At 45.8% G+C, this 23,314-nt stretch overlaps 1 protein-coding gene across 2 annotated transcripts in view; it reads right to left on the reverse strand.

Moving 5' to 3' along the window:
* The window catches only part of fmnl1a (formin-like 1a), a 184,060-nt gene extending 165,641 nt beyond the window's left edge, over positions 1-18,419 (reverse strand). The window contains exon 1 of one of the 2 annotated variants that reach the window (XM_052038819.1): positions 17,463-18,419. In XM_052038819.1, coding sequence (XP_051894779.1) covers positions 17,463-17,591 — 129 coding nt within the window. In that variant the 5' untranslated portion in view covers positions 17,592-18,419. The remainder of the gene's footprint in view (positions 1-17,462) is intronic. The other variant, XM_052038818.1, reaches the window with a different exon arrangement.
* Between the last annotated feature and the right edge of the window lie 4,895 nt (positions 18,420-23,314).

Here is a 23,314-nt window from a genome sequence, read left to right on the forward strand (position 1 = left end):
ACTGGTGGGGAACGTGAGAGCTGCCATTTAAAGATGAACTCACTGACCCTGACCACAAGTGGTAGATCAATGAGCTTCATGGAACTGCAGTCAGGTCCTGGCTTGATTCCTGGCATCATCATCTCACTGCCTTTGGAGGGTTCTCAGGAGGAGTCCCATAGATGTGGCACACTTCCTCCTCTCCACCAGGCTTCCACCGTCATACCTGAAAATCTCCGGGGGGGGGGGGGGGGGGGGGGGGGGTGGGCCTGATTTCTGCCACTTTGCACCGCTGCTAGCCCTTCCTCTGCAACCTGTTGCAGGCCTCCCTTGTAAGATTGCAAGCTGTCCTTCAGTAATGCAAGGTGGTCATTCACACCATTATGTCCTGCTGAGGCAACCAATAAACTGTAGGCGCTCTTAAGTGAGAGACCGCAGGAAGCATGCATACCACCAGCATTCAAGGTACAGGGTTAATAGTGGGTGAACACCGAATCGAGATCGCTATGTCCATTTCTGGGGAACCTCACCTCCTCCTTTTTCTCAGGACAGTAGCGATCTGAAATTCCCAATTCGGCAAATGCTGCACCAATTGGAGTTTTAAGATTGCAAATGACAAATCTTTGGTCAGCAAGGCATGAGTGGGTTATTGGGAGTGAAGTAGAGATCAGCCATGATCTGACAAACTAAGCTGGAAGGCTGAATGGACCTCTGTGCATGGATTGGATGACCCAGCTAATAACAGAAAGATGAAGAACTCTTCGCTGGGCACAGGTTTGACACACTGCCACACTTGAGATAAGATCTCGAGGAGCCGCCGCCCTTTAGTCTTTGAAGCCTCAACTTGTCACATTTCCTCTTAATGTCAGATCACATCACAGACGTCCGTGGCTGCTGCTGCATTTCTGCTCTGCGATGAGCCAGATGCTTGCAACATTTGACACACCCACCCTCCGCCAAGGAGAAACCTGGTCACAGGCTGTCGTCTGACACAGGCAGAACTAATGGAAACTTGCGGCAACTGTTTGGAGAGAGACAAAGCCAGGCAGCACACAGAGCATGAAAATGTCACATGAAACTACAGCTCAAAATGTCACATGTAACATGCAATTACAGCTTACATTACAACATTGACCTTTTCATTAATATGCTCCATTTAGTTCAAAAATCACTTTCCTGCTAATGACGTTTTTCTTGGTTTTGTGTGCGCGCGCGCGCACGCACTTGTGTGTGCGTGTGTACGCACTCGCACTCATGTGTACATCCGTGGACATGTGCATGCATGCATGCGGGTGCATGCATTTTGTGTGTGTGTGTGTGTGTGTGTGTGTGTGTGTGCAGGATGTATGTCTGTCCATGTGTGCCTGCCTGATGTATGTGTCTCTGGGTGCCTGAATGTCTCTGTGATTTGCTCCTGCCCTGACTGAGGACAATTGTCCCCACTGCACTCAAGTGCCATCTCCTTCCCATACATTTTCTTGGCCCTTTAGAACGCAGATAAGTACATTTACATGACACATGCAGTTCAGAAGCAGGCCATTCGGCCCAACCAGTCCCTAACCCTGTTCAGACTACACTGGAGTAAATGACAAGTCATCTGATGCCACTTCAAGAACCGTTTAGTTTTACATCTTGGCAGAGAGACAGAACGTTTTGGACTTCCAGCAGTCCCAGTCCCAGAAATTAAAGCAAATGCCCTAATAATCAGTAGTTCTTCAGGAGGCTAAAAAAATTTGGCATGTCCCCTTTAACCCTCACCAATTTTTACAGATGCACCATTGAAAGCATCCTACCCTGATGCATCACGGCCTGGTACAGCAACTGCTCTGCCCGAGACCGCAAGAAACTGCAGAGAGTTGTGGACACAGCCCAGCGCATCACAGAAACCAGCACCCCCCCCCCCCCCACCCCACTGATTCTGTCTATACCTCTTGCTACCTCGGTAAAGCAGCCAATGTAATCAAAGACCCCACCCACCCAGGACATTTTCTCTTCTTCCCACACACCCACCCCAACTGGGCAGAAGATACAAAAGCCTGAAAGCAGGCACCACCAGGCTCAAGGACAGCTTCTATCCCGCTGTTATAAGATTATTGAACGGTCCTCTAGTACGTTAAGATGGATTCAATCTCACAATCTACCTCATCATGACCTTGCACCTTATTGTCTACCTGCACTAAACTTTCTCTGCAGCTGTTACATTTTATTCTGCATTCTGTTATTGTTTTATCTTGTACTACCTCGATGCACTGTGTAATCAATTGATCTATACGAACGGTATGCAAGACAACTTTTTCACTGTATCTCGGTACAAGTGATAATAATAAACCAATCCCAATTATTGAAACAAGACTTTTTCAAACAAATATTGCTACATTAATGAATTCATCTCAATTTTGTTCAGACTTGCACTTCATATATAAAAAGATGGTTGAAATCATCACATCACAAAAAAGCAACTTTAAAGAATGCAAAGAAGCAAACTGAGCTCATTTACATGCATTTACCCAACAAAACCCACTATCAGCAGCCATGGCAACAATACTGCAAAAAGAAACAAAGCTGTGAGGACATTTCCAAGTAGGATATGTGCTGTGTGTGGAATAGTCAGGTAGAGCAGGTGACTGTCTACCAGTGCACTGTGAGCTTTCAGTCACTGGGCTCTTCCTCACCTCACATCTCTCGAGCCCTAATTGCTATCATCAGTGAACTAGTCCATTATTACAAGGTCATACAACTACCAGGATAATAGAAGAACTGGATGTAACTTGGCCTTCTATTGTCTAACATTTCCCCGGGTACCACAGGAACATGTCTGTTGAGGAAAAAACAAAAGTAAGAAACTGTGTGTAATTTAGAAAGTTCCGGACAGTTCAACCTAACACCACTACCTCCTCTAAATTACTTTCAGTGCAGGCTAATCTTAAATACCTTAAGCAATAAAGATCACATCAGGAGAAATCCTTGCCAGTGACATTTCTTGTGCGTGTTGCTGTAGGCACGGTGACATATAGAAAACAAAGGAGATGCATTGTACTTCGGATGTTTAAACAGCAACTGCCCTTCAACCACTCAATCTTGAACCAACCACCACAACCCTAATCACTACAGTTTAGCAACACTATGACCACTTTGATCACTAAAATGGACTTGTTTTATTTTTGTTTTGTGTTCTTTCTTGTAAAAGTTGTGTATAATGTACCTTCATGTTTTTCTTGTGATGCTGCTGCAAGTAAGTTTCTCACTGCACCTGTGCATACACGTACTTGCGCATACGACAATAAACTCGACTTTGACATAAATTGTAATATTTCAACTTAATTTTACACCAAACCAGCCTGAGCAATGGGTCAATCAAGGCCCCTTTAGGATTAAAATGGGCAACTACATCTAGCCAACAATAAAATCCATCAGTCCTAATAAGCATTCCAGCTAGGAATGCAGACATGCCTATCCTACTTGGACCCATGTCATTAATCCCTCCTCCCATCAGGAATTTGTCCAGTTATCCTTTGACTGTTAGAGTAACTGCCCCCAGGACTTACTACAAAACAAAAAATGCAAATTCTCACATCTGGGTGGCACCTTTCACATTTCCCAAATATTTCAAAGCACCTTACAGCCAAAAGATTTATAATTATCACTGTTAGGTGGGTAATTAGTGACAAATGAAAAGAAATACATTTTGGTGGTTTTGGTGGAGATATGCAAACTAACCAGCACAATCTTCATTAATAGAGTTTGTGAATCTTTAATACCTACGTAAACAGCCATATCCTTGGTTTAATGTCTTATTCCAAATTAGGCTTCTAGCATTTCCTCAGTACTGCAATGGGGGTGTTACATTAGATTATCAAGTCCTAAAGTGGGGCCCAAACCTTCTGATTTGGAAGACTAGCTTACACTAAATCAAGTCCATCATCTTTTGGAGGAAATAAACAGATTTTCCTTCTCACTCCTAATTTTTTTAATCTGTGACCCTAGTTATTATTACAACAACAACCAGCTTGCATTTATATTGCATTATAAGGTAGCAACGTTACTTGGGCACTCCACAGAACTGCATTCAAACAAAATTTTATACCAAGCTGTATCCGAGTTGGACCAAAGCTGTGGTCAATGAGTTAGAGGTTAAGGTGCACTTTAATATTGGAAAGGGAAGGGAGAGAGGATTAGGAAGGAAATTCCAAAGCTAAGGACCAGGGCAGCTGCAGGATCAGAGTTCAATGGTGGAACAATGACATTTGGGGATAAGCAAGAGGCAAGAATTATAGGAGTGCAAATATTTGAGGATTATATACTGTAGGAGATGACAAGATCCCAAGGCCACTGAAGGATTTGAAAGGAAGGATGCAAATTTTAAAATCAATGTTAGTCAGGGACAATGTCTGAACTGGGCTTGGAATGAGATAGAACAGTACGTTGGATTCCTCAAGTAAGGCCAGCCAGGTGTGTGTTGGGAGAGCCAAGTCATGGGCTGACAAGAGCACTGATTAGGGTTTCACTAGGGTAGGGCAACTGACATATTTGGGCGTTGTTACAGAAGCAGATTCAAAGCAAAATCTCAATAATGACACGACTTGGTCTACAAGTCAGTCTTGGGTCAAATACGACCAAGGTTGTAAAGAGAATGGTTCAGCTTCACAAAGGAATAGGAGGAGAATTCAGTGGTCTGGGGTGACAAGAACTGACAACCACAGCTTTGAACCTCTCCTTGTTTAGCTGTAGGAAATTTCTGCTTATTTCAGTGCTGTCAGATAAGCAAACTGTAAGTTTAGAAAGAGTGGAGGGGTGAAGAGAGGTGGTGGTGAATTAGATCTGGGTGTCATTACTATACCTGTGGAAACCGACACCATTCCCTTTTGTCCTGCCAATATTTATCTCTCAACAAACACCATTAAACTTACCTGCTGAACAATAGCTTAGATCAATTTTATAATTTCCTGACACAGTATCAAGCTCCAATTAGGTCATCAACAAGTCTGAGAGTCTATTTGTTTCCTGAAAGAATCTGAAAGTCTATTCCAAGCCTCCAAGTCAAGGGTCCACACATTGCTTGACAACAAGTACCGCAAAGCTATTCTGGCACAAGGACATCATGGGATCTCTGCTCTTTGTAATCCTGGTGAAGCTGCAAGACACAGAACCTGCAACAGATTTTCTTTTAGCAACAACATTCTTCTAAGTGTCACTGAACAACATTCTTCTCTCCACATCAGCAAGTTATGAGGTGCTACTCCCATAAGACATAGGAGCAGAATTAGGCCATTCGGCCCATCGAGTCTTCTCCGCCATTCGATCATGGCTGATTTATTTCCCCCTCTCAACCTCATTCTCCTGCCTTCTCCCCGTAACCTTTGATGTCCTTACTAATTAAAAACCTATCAACCTCCGCTTTAAATATACCCAATGACTTGGCCTCCACAGCCACCTGTGGCAATGAATTCCACAGATTCTCCACCCTCTGGCTAAAGAAATTCCACTTCATCTCTGTTCTAAAGGGATGTCCTTCTATTCTAAGGCTGTGCCCTCGGGTCCTGGACTCTCCCACTACTGGAAACATCCTCTCCACATCCACTCTATCCAGGCCTTTCAATATTCGGTAGGTTTCAATGAGATCCCCCCTCATTCTTCTAAACTCCAGCGAGTACAGGCCCAGAGCCATCAAACTCTCCTCATACATTAACCCTTTCATTCCCAGGATCATCCCTGTAAACCTCCTCTGGACCCTCTCCAATGTCGCACTCCAGAGTACTTCTCGGCTGAAGGTGTCAACTCTTAGATTAAACATTAAACTGATCTCCCAATCAGGTGAACATACAAAAACACCATAACATTACTTTGGCTGCAAAGTGATACAACTAGAAGAGCCACTGCCTTACAGCTCCAGCGACCCAGGTGCTACCTGTGTGGAGTTTGCACGTTCTCCCTGTGACCACGTGGGAATCCCCCAGGTACTCCGGCTTCCTCCTACATCTGAAAGATGTGTGGGTTGATTAATTGGCTACTCTAAAATGCCCTAGTAAGTGGTAGAATTTGAGGGGAGTTAACGAGAAGGCAGGGAAAATTAAAAAATATTGGGATTAACGTGGGATTAGTGTAAAGGGGTGGTTGATGTTCAGCATAAACTCTGTGGGCCAAAGGGCCTGCTTCCATGCTGTATCACTATGACTCTATTTTAAAAAGCAGGAGAGTTCTCTCTGGTAACTGGTCAATATTTAACTGTTGACCAACAAAAAGTTGTCCATTTTTACTGTACTGCTTATAGGAGCTTACGGTGTGTAAGTTAGCTGCTCTACCTTAACCAAATCACATCTCAACCTATTCTACTCAAAAAAGGACAACCTCTGTGTCCATTCATGTGATTGAATTCCTTACAATTCAATAGATCTTTTCTGCACCATCTCCAAGGCCTTTGTACCGTTCCTTCAGTACTCTGGCCATGACCAAACCAGCCTTCTACAGAGGATCTATCTGTGAATAAAGGCTGTTCTTTGAGCCTTTATTCACAAGGACCAGGATCAGAGATGGCTTTCAGAGTACAGAGAGTAGGTTACTGGCAACAGAACTAAAGATGACATGATGAAAACCATTTTCAAGCAAAGGGTAGTCATGGTCAATGACTTCCCTCTGAAAAGGTGATGAAAGCAGATTAAATCATGGCTTTCAAGAAGGAAACGAACAAATGCTTGGAAGTAAAAAAAAACTGCAGGGACACAGGGAAGGAGGCAGGGAATGGGACCTACTGATTGTTCTTACAAAAAAGTCAACATGCATCCCATGGACAAAATGCTCTTCTGTACTCTAACAATTCTACTAGCAGCTGACAATTAGAAGACATTCCATTTGGATATTATTTCAGACCCATGAAAATTAAACTGCATTTTTTTCCTGCTTCCTTCATCTATCAAAAAACACGCCAAAGTCATCCATCAACCACTTGGTTGTGTACGATGGGCCTTCTTCACCTTGGTATCTTATACAACAACCGATTGAAAGCTCTTGATGTACAAGTGTAAATTCCACCTTGTCCTTGTGTTCTATAAAATAGCTATTGCTCAGTGAGTGTAGGCATGTCTTGCTAATGGTGCTCTCCCAATGGTATTATCTAAATAATTACTGACGAGCTACTTCACATGTTACAGGTTTGTACTTCCCCTCGTGCATGACTTCATGTAACACATCCTTTCCAAACCCACAAATTCATGATTTCTACATGGGGGAGTGCACTGCTGAACAGTTTAGAATCCTCCTGTATTAGTTTTCAGGACAGCATTTGCAGGTTTGGAATACTTTTTAAAATTTTCATCTGCTTTACTCCCTGCAGCTGTCCACTCGAATTCCTCTTTCCTGCTTAGCCCAAACTGAATGGCACTCTTCCTTGCAAATGGTCGAAAGCAGAATCAACTGAAAGCCAACTGGCTTATCAAGTCAATTGCGTGCTGACACCCCCACACTTCAAACCCACCCACCCGCCTTCACAATCACACAACCTTCAACAGAAAATGAAAACAACAGGTACACTTAATGGAAAAAAACACACTTGATCCCACAGCCGATCTGAGGGACATCAAGAGGCGTTGATGGTCGATATCATTAGTCCCCATTTACCCACACAACAAGTAGAACTCAAGATGTCTTCCACCACCAGGAATTCCTCCCACATACTCCAGAGGTTGATGGAAATGAGTGCTTCAGTTATTGCATTCTGGAAAAATCTGGCTGGTGAGGATAACAGGTATGCAATCAAGTTTAACATTGGATACTTGGGCCTTGCATCTTGCAATAAAGAAACATTCTTTCTTTGTTATTATAGCCACATTTTGTTGAAATATGCAGTCTACACTTCTGTCACTCACAGGTTATTGATTCCAATAATACTTTGACAGTCACCTTCAGCTTCTCATTAACTCTAGCCATATCAAATAACTTTTTTTTCCCCACTTACAATGGTCTGAGGGGTCTTGACGCAGGCTCCAGCCTCTCAGTATCGAGTGGTGGAAGAACCCTAGACCATAGTATTTCCCTACAGAGCCTTTACAGTGGCTGCGCTGAGTTGCACATACTACTCCTGCACCTTCGAATGTGCCAGGACCGGAAGATCACAAGTTTCGGGCAGACCAAAAGGGCCTTTCCCACTGATCTTCCAGCAGCAGATGAAGCCTGTCTCAGTGGGCATCCTTGGGAACAGCCATGCAGCACAGAGTCCTGCACCGAGGAACTGTTCAGGATGAACTTCGACAGAGACCACTGCTTTCCTTTCCAGATCCTCTTGGCGAACACACACTCCAGGAGATGGGTTATGGTGCCATTCACAGTGGAACCACCTCGAGGGCAGCATGCACTGGGACTGAGACACCATCCCTTCATGAAAGATCTGACAGCAAAGTCCCTTCTCACCACCAGCCCAGCAAGGTCTTTGTGCTGTTTGAAATTGCTGATGATGAGGCATTCGGCCAAATGATCGAGAGTCTGCTCAGGGATCTATTAAGCAGAATCCACCATCTTCCTTCCTCACATATCTTTGGGAACATTTGTGCAGACCACCGCCTGATTGGCTTATGGTCAAAGATGTTCCTCTGCACCAACTGTTCTAGAGGGACAGGTAGACAATCACAACTGAGCTGAAAGAAATGTTCCACCACAACAGGACCTCAGAGCAGGAGGGATAGGCAGGACCTCAGCGCATAGTGACTCTTGATATTTGCGAACCCAGGGTGTCCACGCACCCTGATGGAACCAATCACAGAGGCGACCAACAGGAATGAGGGCCACATTGGGGATATTTTCCGCCCTTTCCCTGGAGGTTTCTATGTCACGTCCCCGCAGACACAATCCATTTTTCATCTCCTGATCGACATTGGAGATGACGGGCAGACTGCCTCAATGGAGGGACAGGGTACAGGCCACACCTGCACCACCGCTCCTCACACCCAACGACCAGGTTCTTTCCCCACAATCGAGAGGGAGTGTCGCTTCCACAATTAGTTTCCACGTCACTTTGGCTGCACGCTGCACCCAGTTCTTGGAACGTTCCCCAGCTCCTCTATCCCACATTCCCAGCACTGACAAGTAATCCAATCTGATATTGAAGGGAACAAAGGATCAGTCGGACCGCCTCCCAAAGAACCAGGCCTCCCATTTGCTGCAACTGACTCTGACCCCAGAGGCTACTTCAAACTGGCCGTAGGTGCTCATTGATCTGTGGACTGACTGTGGATCTGAGCAGAGGACAGTGATGTTGTCCACAAACAGGGAGACTGTAACCTGAGCCTTCGTGCTACCTGAGATGATCAACACTCATGCCCAGGTCCTTCCTGATGGATTTAGCATAAAGCTCAGTACAATACACACATAAAAAAGGAGAGAGAGCAAAATCAAACTGCTGGAGAAACTCAGCAGGTCAGGCAGCATCCGTGGAGCGAAATGGACAGTTGACATTTTGGGTCGAGACCCTTCATCTGGAGTGGGGTCAGCCTTGCCTAACTCCAGATGTGATGGGGAAACTTTCCATTTCCCACCCTGTGTTACTGTGTCTGCGTAGAGCAGATTCCCTTGAGGAGAGCACGTCTATCAAAGGCCTCCGCTTGATCCAAACTGACGAGGCAATTTACTCCAACTGTCCCAATTGTATCCCCAAGCAGTGCAAGGCTGCAAAGGGTCTTCCTAACAGGTACGTCACAGGTCTGGTCCGGGTGACTCACCTGCCCCGCAGCAGATGACTAGATTGGCAATGTGTGGAATCTCATAATCCATATTTAACAGGGAGGTGTGTTGCCAATTTCTGATCTCCTCCTTTCTGCTTGGAGAGCTGGGTGACATTGCCCTTTCTCATGGATTCTAACATGCCCCCAGAGAGGAGGACAGAATTTATACACTTCCAGCAGGTCAGGCTCCTTACAGTCCCAAAGAGGCAAGTACAATCCCACGACCAAGTCGTGACTTCAAGCAGGTTTTTTTTTCGTCTAGAAGGAACGGACTGACTTTGTAAGTTCATTATCCGAGTTACACACCATCTGAGTTAGCATTAGTCAGTCACAGAGTCACACAGCACAGGAACAGGCCCTTCAGCCCACTGAATTTATGCTGACCATCAAGCACCCATTTATAGTGGCCAATTAGCCTAGCAACCCACACAGGATGTGGGAGGAAATTCACACAGTCACAGGGAGAACAGTAAAACTCCACACAGAGAGCACCAGGGGTCAGATTTGAACCAGGGTCACTGGAGCTGTGAGGCAATGGCTCTACTGGCTGCAGCACTGTGACACCCTAAAGGATTAAAACATCACAGCAACTTGGGAGGTCCCCCCAACCCAAAGCACGTGTGGGTATATCTGATGAATGACGTCATACTGTGACACAAGTCTTAACGTGCTGACATTTTGAAGCCCCGAGAGTCCAGTGTTTCTAAATGCCACATTGTCTACAACATGTCAAAAACAGAAACCCTTCTACAGTCACAGCCTTTCACAGCCCAAAGCACTTCACGGTTAACCAAATCCCATCACTACAATGGCAGCCATTCTATTCAAAGCAAGGTCCCACAGACAGAAATCCCTCAACTTCTCCTCAGTAAAGACAAAGCAGAAAGAGAAGGTAGCCCCCAGTTGATTGTCCTTCTGAAAGACAACAGCTCCAGTAATGCAGCTGTCCCTCAGTCCTGCACTGGAGGCTTTGTGATCAGGTTAATGGACTGAATCGGTTATTCCCTAACTCGTAAACAAGTGAAACACTACTGAGTCAGGACTTATGACTGAGCATTGAATTACAGCATTTACATTGACACAGTGTAAGACTCTGCAGTCTATCTGGCAAAGTAGAATCCTGATGGGAAATGCACATGGAACCAAAGACATTTGTCCAGTGTGACATGGTCCAAGGATACCTTTCCCCTCACTCCCCATGACTCTGACCCTCCCTTCAGTGCCAGCACCAGTGCCTGATGGTGGAGACGTTAGGGCTCGGAGCTATTCCCAGGAACCCAAGAGTTGTTGAATCTGCCAGGCTACAGTGGCACAAGTCAAACCAGAAGCTCAAACTGTGAAGATGGACCTCATTAATCCATGTTAGGACAACTCTGGAAGATGCTTTTATCCAGATGGGATTAGTAAAGATTGATACTCAATGGCCAACAGAGAAATGGTGAGCTGAAGAGCCTGCTTCTGTGCTGTATGACGCTAAGGACTGGTTGGTAGTGTGGCCTGCTTCTAAGTAGTGTGCCCTGGGACTGATTCTTAGCCCAGCAAAATACAGAACCAAGTGGGTGTGCACAGAGTAAGCATTGCATTTATTACACTATGGGGGCTACTTAACAGAATTATTAAAAATAGCATTAACAAATAACATCTTGTAAAGAGAGAGTGAAAGACCAAAGCAGGAACATGCTCTTGTTTACATAGCACTCAAAGGATCTATTAAACTCTTATTAATCAATTTGTAACTTCACAATTCAGTTTAATCCTTTAGTATCGTTAATAGTTATACTGCTTGGCCATCTCCCCCTCCAACTCCACCAGGAAAACATGGTAATTGCAGCACCTGGAAGTTTAAATGTGCAACAGCGATAAGTATGACCTGTATTGTTGTGGCTGGCACAGTGTTCCAGGATGTTCCTTTGGAAATGTGCAGAAGCTCACATCAGACACAACTTATAAAATGTAATGGTCCAAGCAAAAGCAGCGGGATTCAAGCATCCTCTCACCTACATGGCAGAATGTTATGCTAATATCCGCTGGTTCTGCAGAACGTGTGAGTTACCAGCACTACACACTCAGGAAAGCAAGTTGTTTTAACTGCCAACCACGTACACTGTGCACCATCACAGTCCCATGGTGTGTTCCTGAGAGGTGATGGCTGCAACACATTAACCTCCACAGGGCCACATCAGCACAAACTGACGCATTCATTATTAGTCGATGTAGTCTCAAGCTGCCAAATTCCACAGTGCAAACTGCACTTCAATTACAGGTCAATGTCATACATTCAGAAATTAGCAATATTTCAAACCTATCTAGTCAGATCTACAAACTGAGTTTAAGAGCTTAAACTATTAAAGGTGCATTAGCCAAGGACAGCAAGAGAAACTGCCATTGGGCTTCAGATAATTTCTCAATATTTTTTTGATGACTTTAATCCTTCTACAAAGTGGCACTGAAGCACTGTGTGTTGGCATAAAATGAACACAGACAATCGGGAACAAATATCGCACATTAAAGCTAAAGAGCTGAATATTTGAGCTCAAGATGCATGACCAAGGAACAAGCAATCAACCTGTCAGCTCTTGGGCATTCCACATTCTGTAGTTGATTATGAATCACCATACCCCACCAATTAAATCTCTCAAAGACCTACGTTCTATTGTTCAAGGGAAACTTCTGGGCAAAGAAGCACACTGAGCCCTTAATTAATCAGAACAGTCACTCTGGGTGAGTATATGCCATGTGATGCTGAATATAAAGCAAGCCAGTATCTGAAATGGGACAACACTGGTTAAAATATTAACCTGAAAATGTAACCTTCCATGTCATTTTACAGGGGGCCTGCAAGTGTATTTCAAACACTTTATTCTTAGTTCCTCACCCTGCTCTGCCTGTATTTGCATCCCAGGGTTCGATCCTTTCTCTACATCACTTCCAAATACGAATTATCCACCAATAATTAGCAGTAGAGTGGCCTAGCTGGTAGAGCTGCTGCCTCACAGCTCCAGCTACCTCAGTACAAGTCCTGACCTCTGCTGCCGCTCGTGTGGAGTTTGCATGTTTTTTTTCTTTCACTTTGGTCTTTCACGTGCTCCAGTTTCCTCCCACATCACAAAGAGATTCAGGTTGGTAGGTTAACTTGCCACTGCAAATTTCCACTAGTGTGAAGGCGGGTGGTAGAATCTGGGGAATTTTGATGGGCCTGCGGGGAAACTAAAACGAAATTAGCATAGGATTAGTATAAATGGGTGCTTGAAAGCCAATGAGGGGCTCGGTGGGTTGAAGGGATGTTTCTGTACAATCACTCTAGAAAATGACTCGTTTACAAAGATTGCATGCCTTCGCAACTTCAGTCTCAATGACACCCTTTCGAAGAGCAGCTGCCATCTTGATAATAGCAAACATGGAAGCCCAATTAGACTCACCAAGCTCCCACAAGGCAACAGCATAGATTTGAGATGAAGTGGTTTGTTCAGTTTCACATACAAGTACCCCTCTCTCCACTAACCAAGTCTGTGAGGCCTTTTTCTCCTGTTAAGTTCACGCTTCATCCTTTCCCTGATCAAATGTGAAATTGAAAGGCCAGCTCTGATAATTCAGTTGCAGTTTTTCCTCACTCATTGTGCTAAAGCAGGATAGAAATTTCAGAGGCTCCAACATTAGATCCTTATATCCCACTGGATGTGGCAGGAATCAGAACCTTAATACTACACAGCCACAATAAAATAATGAAAAAAGTTCCTTTTCGGTTATTACTTTCAGGATGCACAGCAAGACCAACATTTATTGTCCATCCCCAGTTGCCCTGGAAAAGACGGGGGGGGGGGGGTGTGAGGGGGGGAGGGAAAGAGAAGAGAGAAGTGTTCTTGAATCACAGTCCTTCTGCTGAGTGTTCCTATAATGTGGTTGGGGAGAATATTTCAGGATTTAAACCCAGCAATGAAGGAGGAATGATAACGTAATTTGACGGTGTGCAACTTGGAGGGGAACCTGCAGGTAGTGGTGTTACCATGCATCTTAAACTATTATGCTACTTGATAGTAAAGGTTGTTGGCTTGGGAAGTGCTGTCAGCTTAGTCTAGGCAAGTAAACACAATGCATTTTGTAGATGATACACACTGAAGCCAATGTACACCAGTAGTGGAGGGAATGAATGTTTAGGGTGGCAGCTGAGGTATCAATTAAGCAGATTACTTTGTCCTGGATAGCGTTGAGTTTCAAGTGTCTTTGGAGCTGCATTCATCCAGGCGAGAGGAGACTAATTTCCTCACACTCCTGACTTGTGCCTTGCAGATAGTGCAAAGGCTCTGGATGGCAGGCAGCTACCCATTTACTATGGGATACCCAGCATCAAACCTCTTCTTGTAAAGGTGGTCCAGCTGACTTACTGGTCAATGGTAACCCATGGGTCGTTTATGGTGGGAGACTGGCCATGGGAACTCCACTGAATGTAAAGCTGCTTAGACTTTCTCTGAACCTCCCTGCCGAGTTGTGATGCAAAGGTTACATGCCATTTATCAGTTCTGGTGCTATATTTGGAGTTACATCCTTAAAACTAGTGCTAACCAAAATGTGAGAGGGATGATCTACAGCACCCTGTGGTGCCTCCCTCCCACCATTAAATACTTTATAGTGAAGGGCGTAAAGTGTGAGTTAACTCAAGACTATGTGATAAAACAAAAGGCTATGTTAAGAACAGAATGGATTAAAGGTGCAGAATCTGGTCCTGTTGCCATCTACTATTCTTCATAGAAACTGTCCAACAGATAGTGTTGAAGTGGAGACAGCCCAGTCTACCTCATTAGCAGCGTCTCTGGAAGGGCAGGAAGGGACTGCAGTAGGTGAAACCCCTGGTGCTTCAATAATTTCTATTGCTAAAGTGCAAACTGAATTTGGAATCACTCCAGGCTTTCAGTAAATCACACTGCTCAGACCTGACAGAATAAGGGTGGACTTTGGAATTAATCATTCCCACTGCTCCCTCCAAAGCCATTGATACAGAACTGCTACCTGCCATGTCCTGGGACCTGGCTGTCCGCAGGGTGGCTGCTGTACCTGTTCGAAGAATAATAACCACACTTCAAAGGTCATTGCCATGAAAACACTCTGTCTTGTCCTAGAAGTGGTGCAGCATTTATAGGTAAGTCAATTTACAAATGCAATCCTTCATTAGTAGATGGTGGAAATGCTGAGTAAATGTTACTTATGGAACTATGGACAAACTACTCCTCCACTTGGTTGCTGTTAGTTTTTCCCAGGTTGACAGTAATAACCGATGTGTGATACATCAGTCTTTGCACAGTTACCTTGATGATATTCTATTTGTAACATCCAACAAATAGCCGTGCTGCATTTGATCTCAACTACATATTATACATCAATAACCATTAATGATTTATTTTCTGACAAGGTCACTACTATAAACACATGTATAATTACTCCCATGGAGACACAAGAAATTCTGCAGATGCTGGAATCTGGAGCAATACACAAAAAAGTGCTGGAGAAACTCAGCAGGTCAGGCAGCACCTGTGGAGGGAAATAAACAGTCGATGTTTCGGGCCTTCATCAGGACTAGAAAGAAAGAGGGCAGAAGCCAGAATGGGGGGGGGGGGGGGGGGGAAAGCACATGCAGACAGGTAGGTAGGTGATAGGCAATTTGAGGTGAAAGGCGAGTCCAGCTGAGAGAGGATGGTAGCTGGGTGGGGGAGGAGGGAGAAGATGTAAGCTGAGAAGTGATAGGTAAAAGAGGCAAATGGGCTGAAGGAGGAGGAATCCAGTAGGAGAGCAGTGAACTATGGAAAAGGATGGAGGAGGGGGAGGGGCCACAGGAATAAGGGAAGACAAGGGGGTGGGGGCACCAGAAGTTACAAAAATCATTGTTGAAGCCATCAGGTTGGAGACTCCCAAGGCAGAGTATGAGGTGTTGTTCCTCCAATCTGCATCTGACCTCAACACGGCAGTAGAGGAGGCCATGAACAGACATGTCAGTATGGGAGTGGAATGTGGAATTGAAGTGAGTGGCCACCAGGAGGTTACATGACTTCCATGTATTTTCAGAGTGCAGAACTGCACATTATGTCCACATAGAATGTAAATACTATTGTTGGGAGCAACGCAGCAACCTCTACTTCCTATCACTGGACACTCAAAACCTCTCAATATCTAGTAATCTGTAAACTAGAAAAAAAATACACTCAATGCATTGGGCCAGAATTCATTATCACAAGCCTGTCAGATGACAAGCAACGACTAAATAGAGTTTAAAGCCTCTCAATATTTAGCAGATTTGTAAACATGGAAAAAGTACCTCAATGTGTTGGGCCAGAGTCCATGAGACTACATATAACAGGAGCCTTTCAGAAGACAAGCAACTATTAAATAGAGTTCAAACTGTGACAACATTTGTGTGTGATATTTTAATTACATTTTCACCGATAAAGTTTTATCACCACATAACTTGAATTAGTGACTGTAAGTAAGGCAGTTAATTAAAAATTCGGCACTTTTAAAAATAATCTAATTTGAAGGAAGCAATGTTTAATTTGGACAGTCAGCAACTAATCACAAGGTTATTAATTTCACCGCACTGTTACCTTACACCCCATCATAACTAAACACTGGCCGCAGTCTAATGATAAACCGTATACAACTCAGACACCAACACTTCGAGCTACAATTTTGTCCAACGAAATAGGCTGCGTGCCTCGATTAAAATCTCTTTAAATGGACGGTGTCAGACGGAGCACGGAATTTATCATCTTGAGCTCAATCTACACATGGGAAATGGTGCACCCTACAAGGTAGACGTATCGTTTACCAGCGTCCAGGAACTGAGCAGCCACTCTGGAGCTGCTTAACTGTTTCCGACTTCTGACCTTCCTTACACGAGTAACACCAGAATGCTCGTTCTATTACACATCTCATGGGATTTAGTGGGCAACCGGTTGGGTCACGATTTAACAGCACGTGTAGAATTGAAACAGCGGCCGATGCGGGATCCACGTGTAGCAATTAATTAACTAGCAATTTTTCATATTATAAATATACACACATTCAGTATTTACAAAAGCAGGCTTCTCTAGGACCATAGTCTGTGCTTACATTTATTGGCCTCTTGTGGATACTGTAAGTAAGCAATTAGCAGTGGCAGAGGGACAAGGTGGCGGTGTGGAGTGTATCAACACTAATCTGTGTAACTGAACACACCAGACTTCAGAGCAAACACATGGACCATGTGTGCCTAGCACGGGGGAGGCGCATTTTCAATTGCAAAACATTTCCGATCTGCCCTCTATCAGGGCTTCAGGTTTGCACCCAAGCGCACGTGATACGCCAACCATTCCTCGCGATTTTGGAGAGCTTTGCATTTTAAGTCTGCAAGGTGGAGGACCTGAGTGGTTGTCAGGTCAAACTGGGACTGTGTTGACATTTTATCACACGCCTGGGTCCATCTCTCCGCCTCAAATACAGGCAAAGCAGCAACGCGGGGTTTGTTTTTTTTTGGAGGGGTGTGGAGGTTCTTGCAACCCCTGTCCTCCTGTCCCAACTTGGGGGGCATCTATTCTGGATGATTTCTCACACTGCTCCCCTTCACCTGATTCCTCGATTATGTGAATGTCGGATAAGTGTTCAAATAACGAAAAAAAGTTTACGCAGCCCCTCATGATGGTTCTCTGGATTTGTTTATAAAGTGTCCTAGAGATTGCCTACAATTGCGGAAGATCTGAACCACTCCTTGTCCTCTGTGTGTGTGTGTGTGTGTGTGTGTGTGTCACTCACCAGTACTTGAGAGAATCTCTCCTCCAGCTCGCCGTCATTAATGGGCACTGGCTGCTTGGGGACGGTCGCCTGCTGGGTCCTGATCTCCTTCCCCGGGGAAACTTCCATACTCCCAGCTGCATTCCCCATCCTGGAGCCAGCAAAGTGCTTCAACACGTTGAACTTCACACTATCCAGGATTGACCAAGGGGGCAACGGTCCGGATATATCAGAGAAAAAAAACAAGAGGTATGGGGAGGGGGGGGGGGGGATGGAGAAAGAGAAGCCAGGAATCCTGCCCCGAACACACTCAAAGACCACGAATAAAACCCTTCAGGTTGTTCGCGTGATAGTCTCCACTTTCAATCCGATGATTGCAGATGATTTGGCAGCCAGTAAAATCCATGTCCGAATCTCCACATCTGGATGAGAAGTCGCAAGCAGCCCAGCATCGGTTGGAAGCTCCGGAAGTCAGGTCCTCGCATCCACGGCAGCAGAAATGGCAGTGTCCCCTCGTACAGAGGGAGGGAGAGAGGAAGTGAGGCTCAGCCAGCCAGCCCGCAGTTACACACCTCGGGTTTCCGTTTCAACCCCGCTCCCAGCTCAGGCTCTCCCTCTCTCGCCTCTGCCACTGTTGCAAATGAGCTTGCCCCTGCTTGCGGACACTGCGGATCTCTGTCCGGCTGGGTACCCGAGGAGCTCTAAATTTTATATTGCTGTTGCGTTCCTTCCCGACCTGCAGGCACCATGTGGATCTGCAATTATTTTATTATTTTGGGTGCATTTCCCCCCAAGGTGCAGGTTGTCCGGTTGCATTCCCCCCAGCCGAGGTTGCAGGAGTCCCTAACACACAGGCTGAGCCTGGGTTTGCAGCCTGACTCGCTCCGGTGGGGTCCGATGCAGGCGAAGCTCCCGCAAGGGCTGTAGGCAGCGCCAGCCACCTGCCGGAGCTCCCTGCCTCAGCGAGACTGACAGCAAAGGCAGGAGCGTCCGCGTGGCCCTAACGCCTCCCCCTCCCCATCCACCTGCGCATCATTGGAAATTGGGCGAGTTGGTCTAAAGCTGCGTTAGTGGGCCAGCATCATCGGAGGAGAAAAGTTCCACCAGTTATCTCCCTTATTTCTTGCATACAGCCCTGCTTGTAAACTTCTCCGCTCTCTGCCAGTGGGTAGGGCACTCGCCTCCAAGAGAGAGAGAGTGCTGCACGTTTAACTCCCTCTATACGTGTTTCAGACTGATACCTCATTGCAGCACTGAACATTTGGTCATCAGGTCATAAGCAAATGGACTGCTACATTACAATGGCACTGCTGCAGCCTTCCGTCCATGGACTCAGTCTACACTTCTCACTGCCTCCATAGGTCAACCTAATCAAAGACCCCACCCATCCCGGACATTCCCTCATCTTCCACACCCCCGCCCCATCACGCAGAAGATACAAAAGCCTGAAAGCACCTACCACCAGGCTCAAGGACAGCTTCCATTCATAAGACTATTGAACTAACCCCTTGTGATGGACTCTTGACCTTACAATCTACTTCATTATGACCTTGCACCTTATCGTCTGCCTGCACTGCACTTTCTCTGTAACTGCAACACTATTCTGCATTCTGTTATTGTTCCCTAGTGCTATCTCCATGTACTGATGTGATGAAATGACCTGTATGGATGGGTTGCAAAACAAAGTTTTTCACTGTACCTTGGTACCTGTGACAGTAATAAACCAATTTACCAATTTACTAATAAATACAAGTGGAATTAACAGAGGAAATAATGAAATGAATCCAATGAAGTTTTGAAAGCAAGAAGAAACTTTTAAGATTTGTTCCAAGCATAACGACTTACACTGGTCTGCGGCATTATTTGAGAGGAAGATTTGCTTATGGATCACTTGTATTCAAAGCAGTAAGTTTAGCAGGGTGCTCAACATCTGGAAAGAGAACATTCCAATCAAGGACTTTGAGCCACAGTGTAAAATAATGGCCTGTCAGAACCCAGCTCACAACCCTCCTCCTGTACCTCCACTGTTTGATGTGTGCGCTCCATCAGTGTGAAACTTTATAGAAGCTAACTTACCCTGTACTCACACCCACTGTGCTTTTCCAGCATTATATGTTTTTTTAAATTTCAGTTTTTCATAATTTGCAAGTTTCCCTCATTATCAACTGTATTGCTGTCTGGAGAAGCATAACCAGCTCATCTGGAAATAGAATGCAATCTTGCTCTTTCCCTTTTTAATCGCGTGATCAAACGAAGCACCCTGTAGTAACAAAATGAAACAAAAACAGAACACTAGAAGAACTCAGTGGGTTAAACAGCATCTAGGAAGGCAAAAGGTCTATGTTGGGATTTTCAGGTCAAGAACCTGCATCTAGCCTGAGAGGGAAAAGATTATCAGTACACAGCGGGGCGAGGGATGGGGTGGGGCAGAGGCTGACGGGTGACAGGTGTAACCAGATGGCAGGGGGGGGGGGGGGGAGGTGAGGGTGCAGAATGATGGGCAGATGCAACCAGGTGAGGGAGGGGAGGGGAAAGGTGAACAAAGGGAAAAGAAACCTAAGTGGAGAAGTGTGTGTGAGAGAGAGACAGATGGACAGACAGACAGAAACACTGGGGAGTGGGACTGGAAAGCACAATGTTCGTATCATCGGGCTGCAAGCAACCCAAGCAGATCATGATGTGTTGTTCCAGTTTGCATTTAGCCTCAGTGGAGCAATGGAGAAGGCTGAGGATAGACAGATCAGTTTGGGAGTGGGACGGGAATTAAAATGATGACACCAGAAGCTGGAGATGGCTAATGCGGACAGAATGCAGGTGCTCTGCAAAGCATTTTGCCTCATCTATACTTGGTTCCTCTGCCATAGCTGATGGAGCCCTCATATGCATTTCCTCCATTTCCTGCACATCTGCTCTCTCGCAGAAAGAACAGCAATAGGGTTCCCTTGGTCCTCACCTTTGACCTAGTAGTTCCAACGCGATCCCAACACCGGCCACATCTTCCTCTCTCCCCCATCCCTCTTTCTCCTTTCCACGTGGACCGATCTCTTCATGACACCCGGGGCCACTCATCTGTCCCCACCCACCCCTCCCCAACACAGGCACTTTTCCCTGCAGCCACAGGAGGTGCAACATTTTGTTTCCCCCGCCACCTTCCTCACCACCACCCAGAGACCCCAACAGCCCTCCAGGTGAGGCAGAGGTTCACCTGCACCTCTTCCAACCTGGTTGACTGCATTCAGTACTCCTGATGTGGCCTCCTCTACGTTAGTGAAGCCAGACACAGACTAGGCAGCTGTCTTGCAGAGCACCATCGTTCTGTCTGCATCAGCCACCTTCAACTCCCCACTCCTACACCCACCTGTCTGTACTCTGCCTTCTCCACTGGAGAGGCTAGGTGCAAACTGGAAGAACAACATCTCATATTCGACTTGGTCAGTAACAACCCTGTGATATGAACATTGAATTTCCCAGTTTCAGGTAACCCACACCCCCAGTGTTCTCCTCCCACACACACTCATCCATCCAGCTGGTTTTCTTCTACCTTTGTTCACCTTTCCCATCCCTTTCCCCCACCTGGCTCTATCCCCCTTCCACTTGGTTCCACCTGTCTCCTACCAATCTCTATTCCCCTTCCCCCCTCACCCCCATGCACTGTACTGCTGTATACCGGCAACCTTTTCCTCTTTTCCTCTTCCTTCTCTTTCCTGATGAAGGGTTTCAATCCACAATGTGACTTACACTTTTTTGCCTCTACGGATGCTGATTGACCCTCTGACTTTTTCCAGCGTTCTGTTTTTTTTTTCATTTTTTATAGCAACTTATTGTATATTCAGGTCATTCCAAAAGCATGTCGTGGCCAAAATTATCTTTGATGTACAATCCATGCTTCATCGGAGCAGCAGTGAGCGATCAGCTGCTTGAGCCTCCTGAGTTATTCAGTTGGTCTGTAGCTTCACCCCATTTTCCTACCTTTGTTCCAGGTACACTGATAGCCGTGCCTAATTCACCCTTGAACATTTTTAACCGATCCTGTCTTAACAGCCTTTCAGGATTTCAGAATTTCCCTGTGCACTTTGTAAATTAAGTGTTTCATCAGAAGAGTCATCAGCCTGAAATATTTCCACACTTGAGGAGAAGTCCTGAACTTTCCAACTTTTAAATGCAATGGACAGCAAATTGGCTTCAGGGTAGGTTCTCATATTTCCTCACAACATTGAAGACTATTCAACCCATCGAGTCTATGCTGCCTCTTAGAGCTATCTCATTCACCCACTTATCTCCCTGTAATCTCAGCATGTCCATCAACATCCCACCAATTCTCCTACCACCCAGCTATACACCAGGGACAACTCACAGCGGCCAGTTCACCGACTAACCTGCACGGCATTGGGAGGAAGCCCACATGGTCACAGGAAGAGTGTGCAAAGAGGCAGCACCAGAGGTCAGGATCAAACCTGGGGACTGCTGGAGCTGTGAGTCAGCAGCACTACCTGAAGAGCCAGTATACCACCCTGGGCAGGGGAACTGGAGCTTTTGGATGGTTGTTCTGTGATGTTCTGGGTGCCACCAAAGCTTGCATATGAGGAGCATTTTTCTTTGCTCCTTACACCACTGGGAAACACTGTTAACCTGCAGAACCCCAAGCTCACTTTGGCTGCTGCTCTCTACTCAAAGACGGGGATTTGGGATTTGGGTTTGGCTCTCCCCGGGTAAGGAGCTTCTGTTGCCTCCTTCATGCAGTGAGATGCTGTAATCTTGAGATCTCCAGTACCAGCCTGCAAGTACCTCAGACACAGGGTATTGGTATTGGTTTATTATTGTCACTTGTACCGAGGTACAGTGAAAAACTTGTCTTGCATACTGATTGTACAGGTCAATTCATTACACAGTGCAGTTACATTGGGTTAGTACAGAGTGCATTGAGGTAGTACAGGTAAAAACAATAACAGTACAGAGTAAAGTGTCACAGCTACAGAGAAAGTGCAGTGCAATAAGGTTCAAGGTCACAACAAGGTAGATCGTGAGGTCAGAGTCCATCTCATCGTATAAGGGGATTCATATCCCTAGTGACTCACCACCACTAGCAAGGTGGTTACAGCCCTAACAGTCAGGTCTTTGTGAGCACCTCCTTGCATATTACCCCTCAGTTATCCCCTAAAGACTTGATATTGTCTGGGCCCCTGCTGGGAGCCTCCCTCACCTCCTGCTCCCTCTTCTGGTGGGTGGCCCTGCTGTACAGGTCCGCTCCTCCTCCTGGTACCCTTCCCCCTCTTAGCCAAGGAGCAACCACTGGAGGCCCGTCCCCTCCACCCCAGCCCATCCCCAATCCCCTGCCTGGCAACACAGGGTGAGGCCACAGTCAAGGGTTGTCCAGCCATCCAACTCTGGCAAATGCCACAACGTTTCCTCATGGAGTCATATAGACAGCACAGAAACAGGTCCTTCGGCCCATCGAGTCCATCCCGACCATCAACCACCCTCCTTCCAGTCAACCTCCAACACATCTGCAAGAAATACGATTCCTTTAACTGACCCAGGTTTGGGGTAGGGGTTCTTCCCTGTGCTCAGGACAGTTACTACCTGCATGCTTAACACATGGAGTTAACTGGATTGTTGAGCATAAGAGTCAAAGAAGTAGAAGCAGGGGTAGGCCATTCGGCCCCTCATGCTGCTCCACTGCTGAATGATATTTTATCTCAACGTCATTTTCTTGCATCAACACCTATTCCTTGAGTTCCTTATTATCTAGGACTTCCCCGAGTTACTTATTATCTAGGATTCCACTTTGGAGCACCAGCCTCATATATGCACCACCCACTATGTGAAGAAGTTGCCCCTCAGGAACCTTTTGAATCACTTTCGTCTCACCGTAA

The sequence above is a fragment of the Pristis pectinata genome, chromosome 25, assembly GCF_009764475.1.
Source record: "Pristis pectinata isolate sPriPec2 chromosome 25, sPriPec2.1.pri, whole genome shotgun sequence".
Taxonomy (NCBI): domain Eukaryota; kingdom Metazoa; phylum Chordata; class Chondrichthyes; order Rhinopristiformes; family Pristidae; genus Pristis; species Pristis pectinata.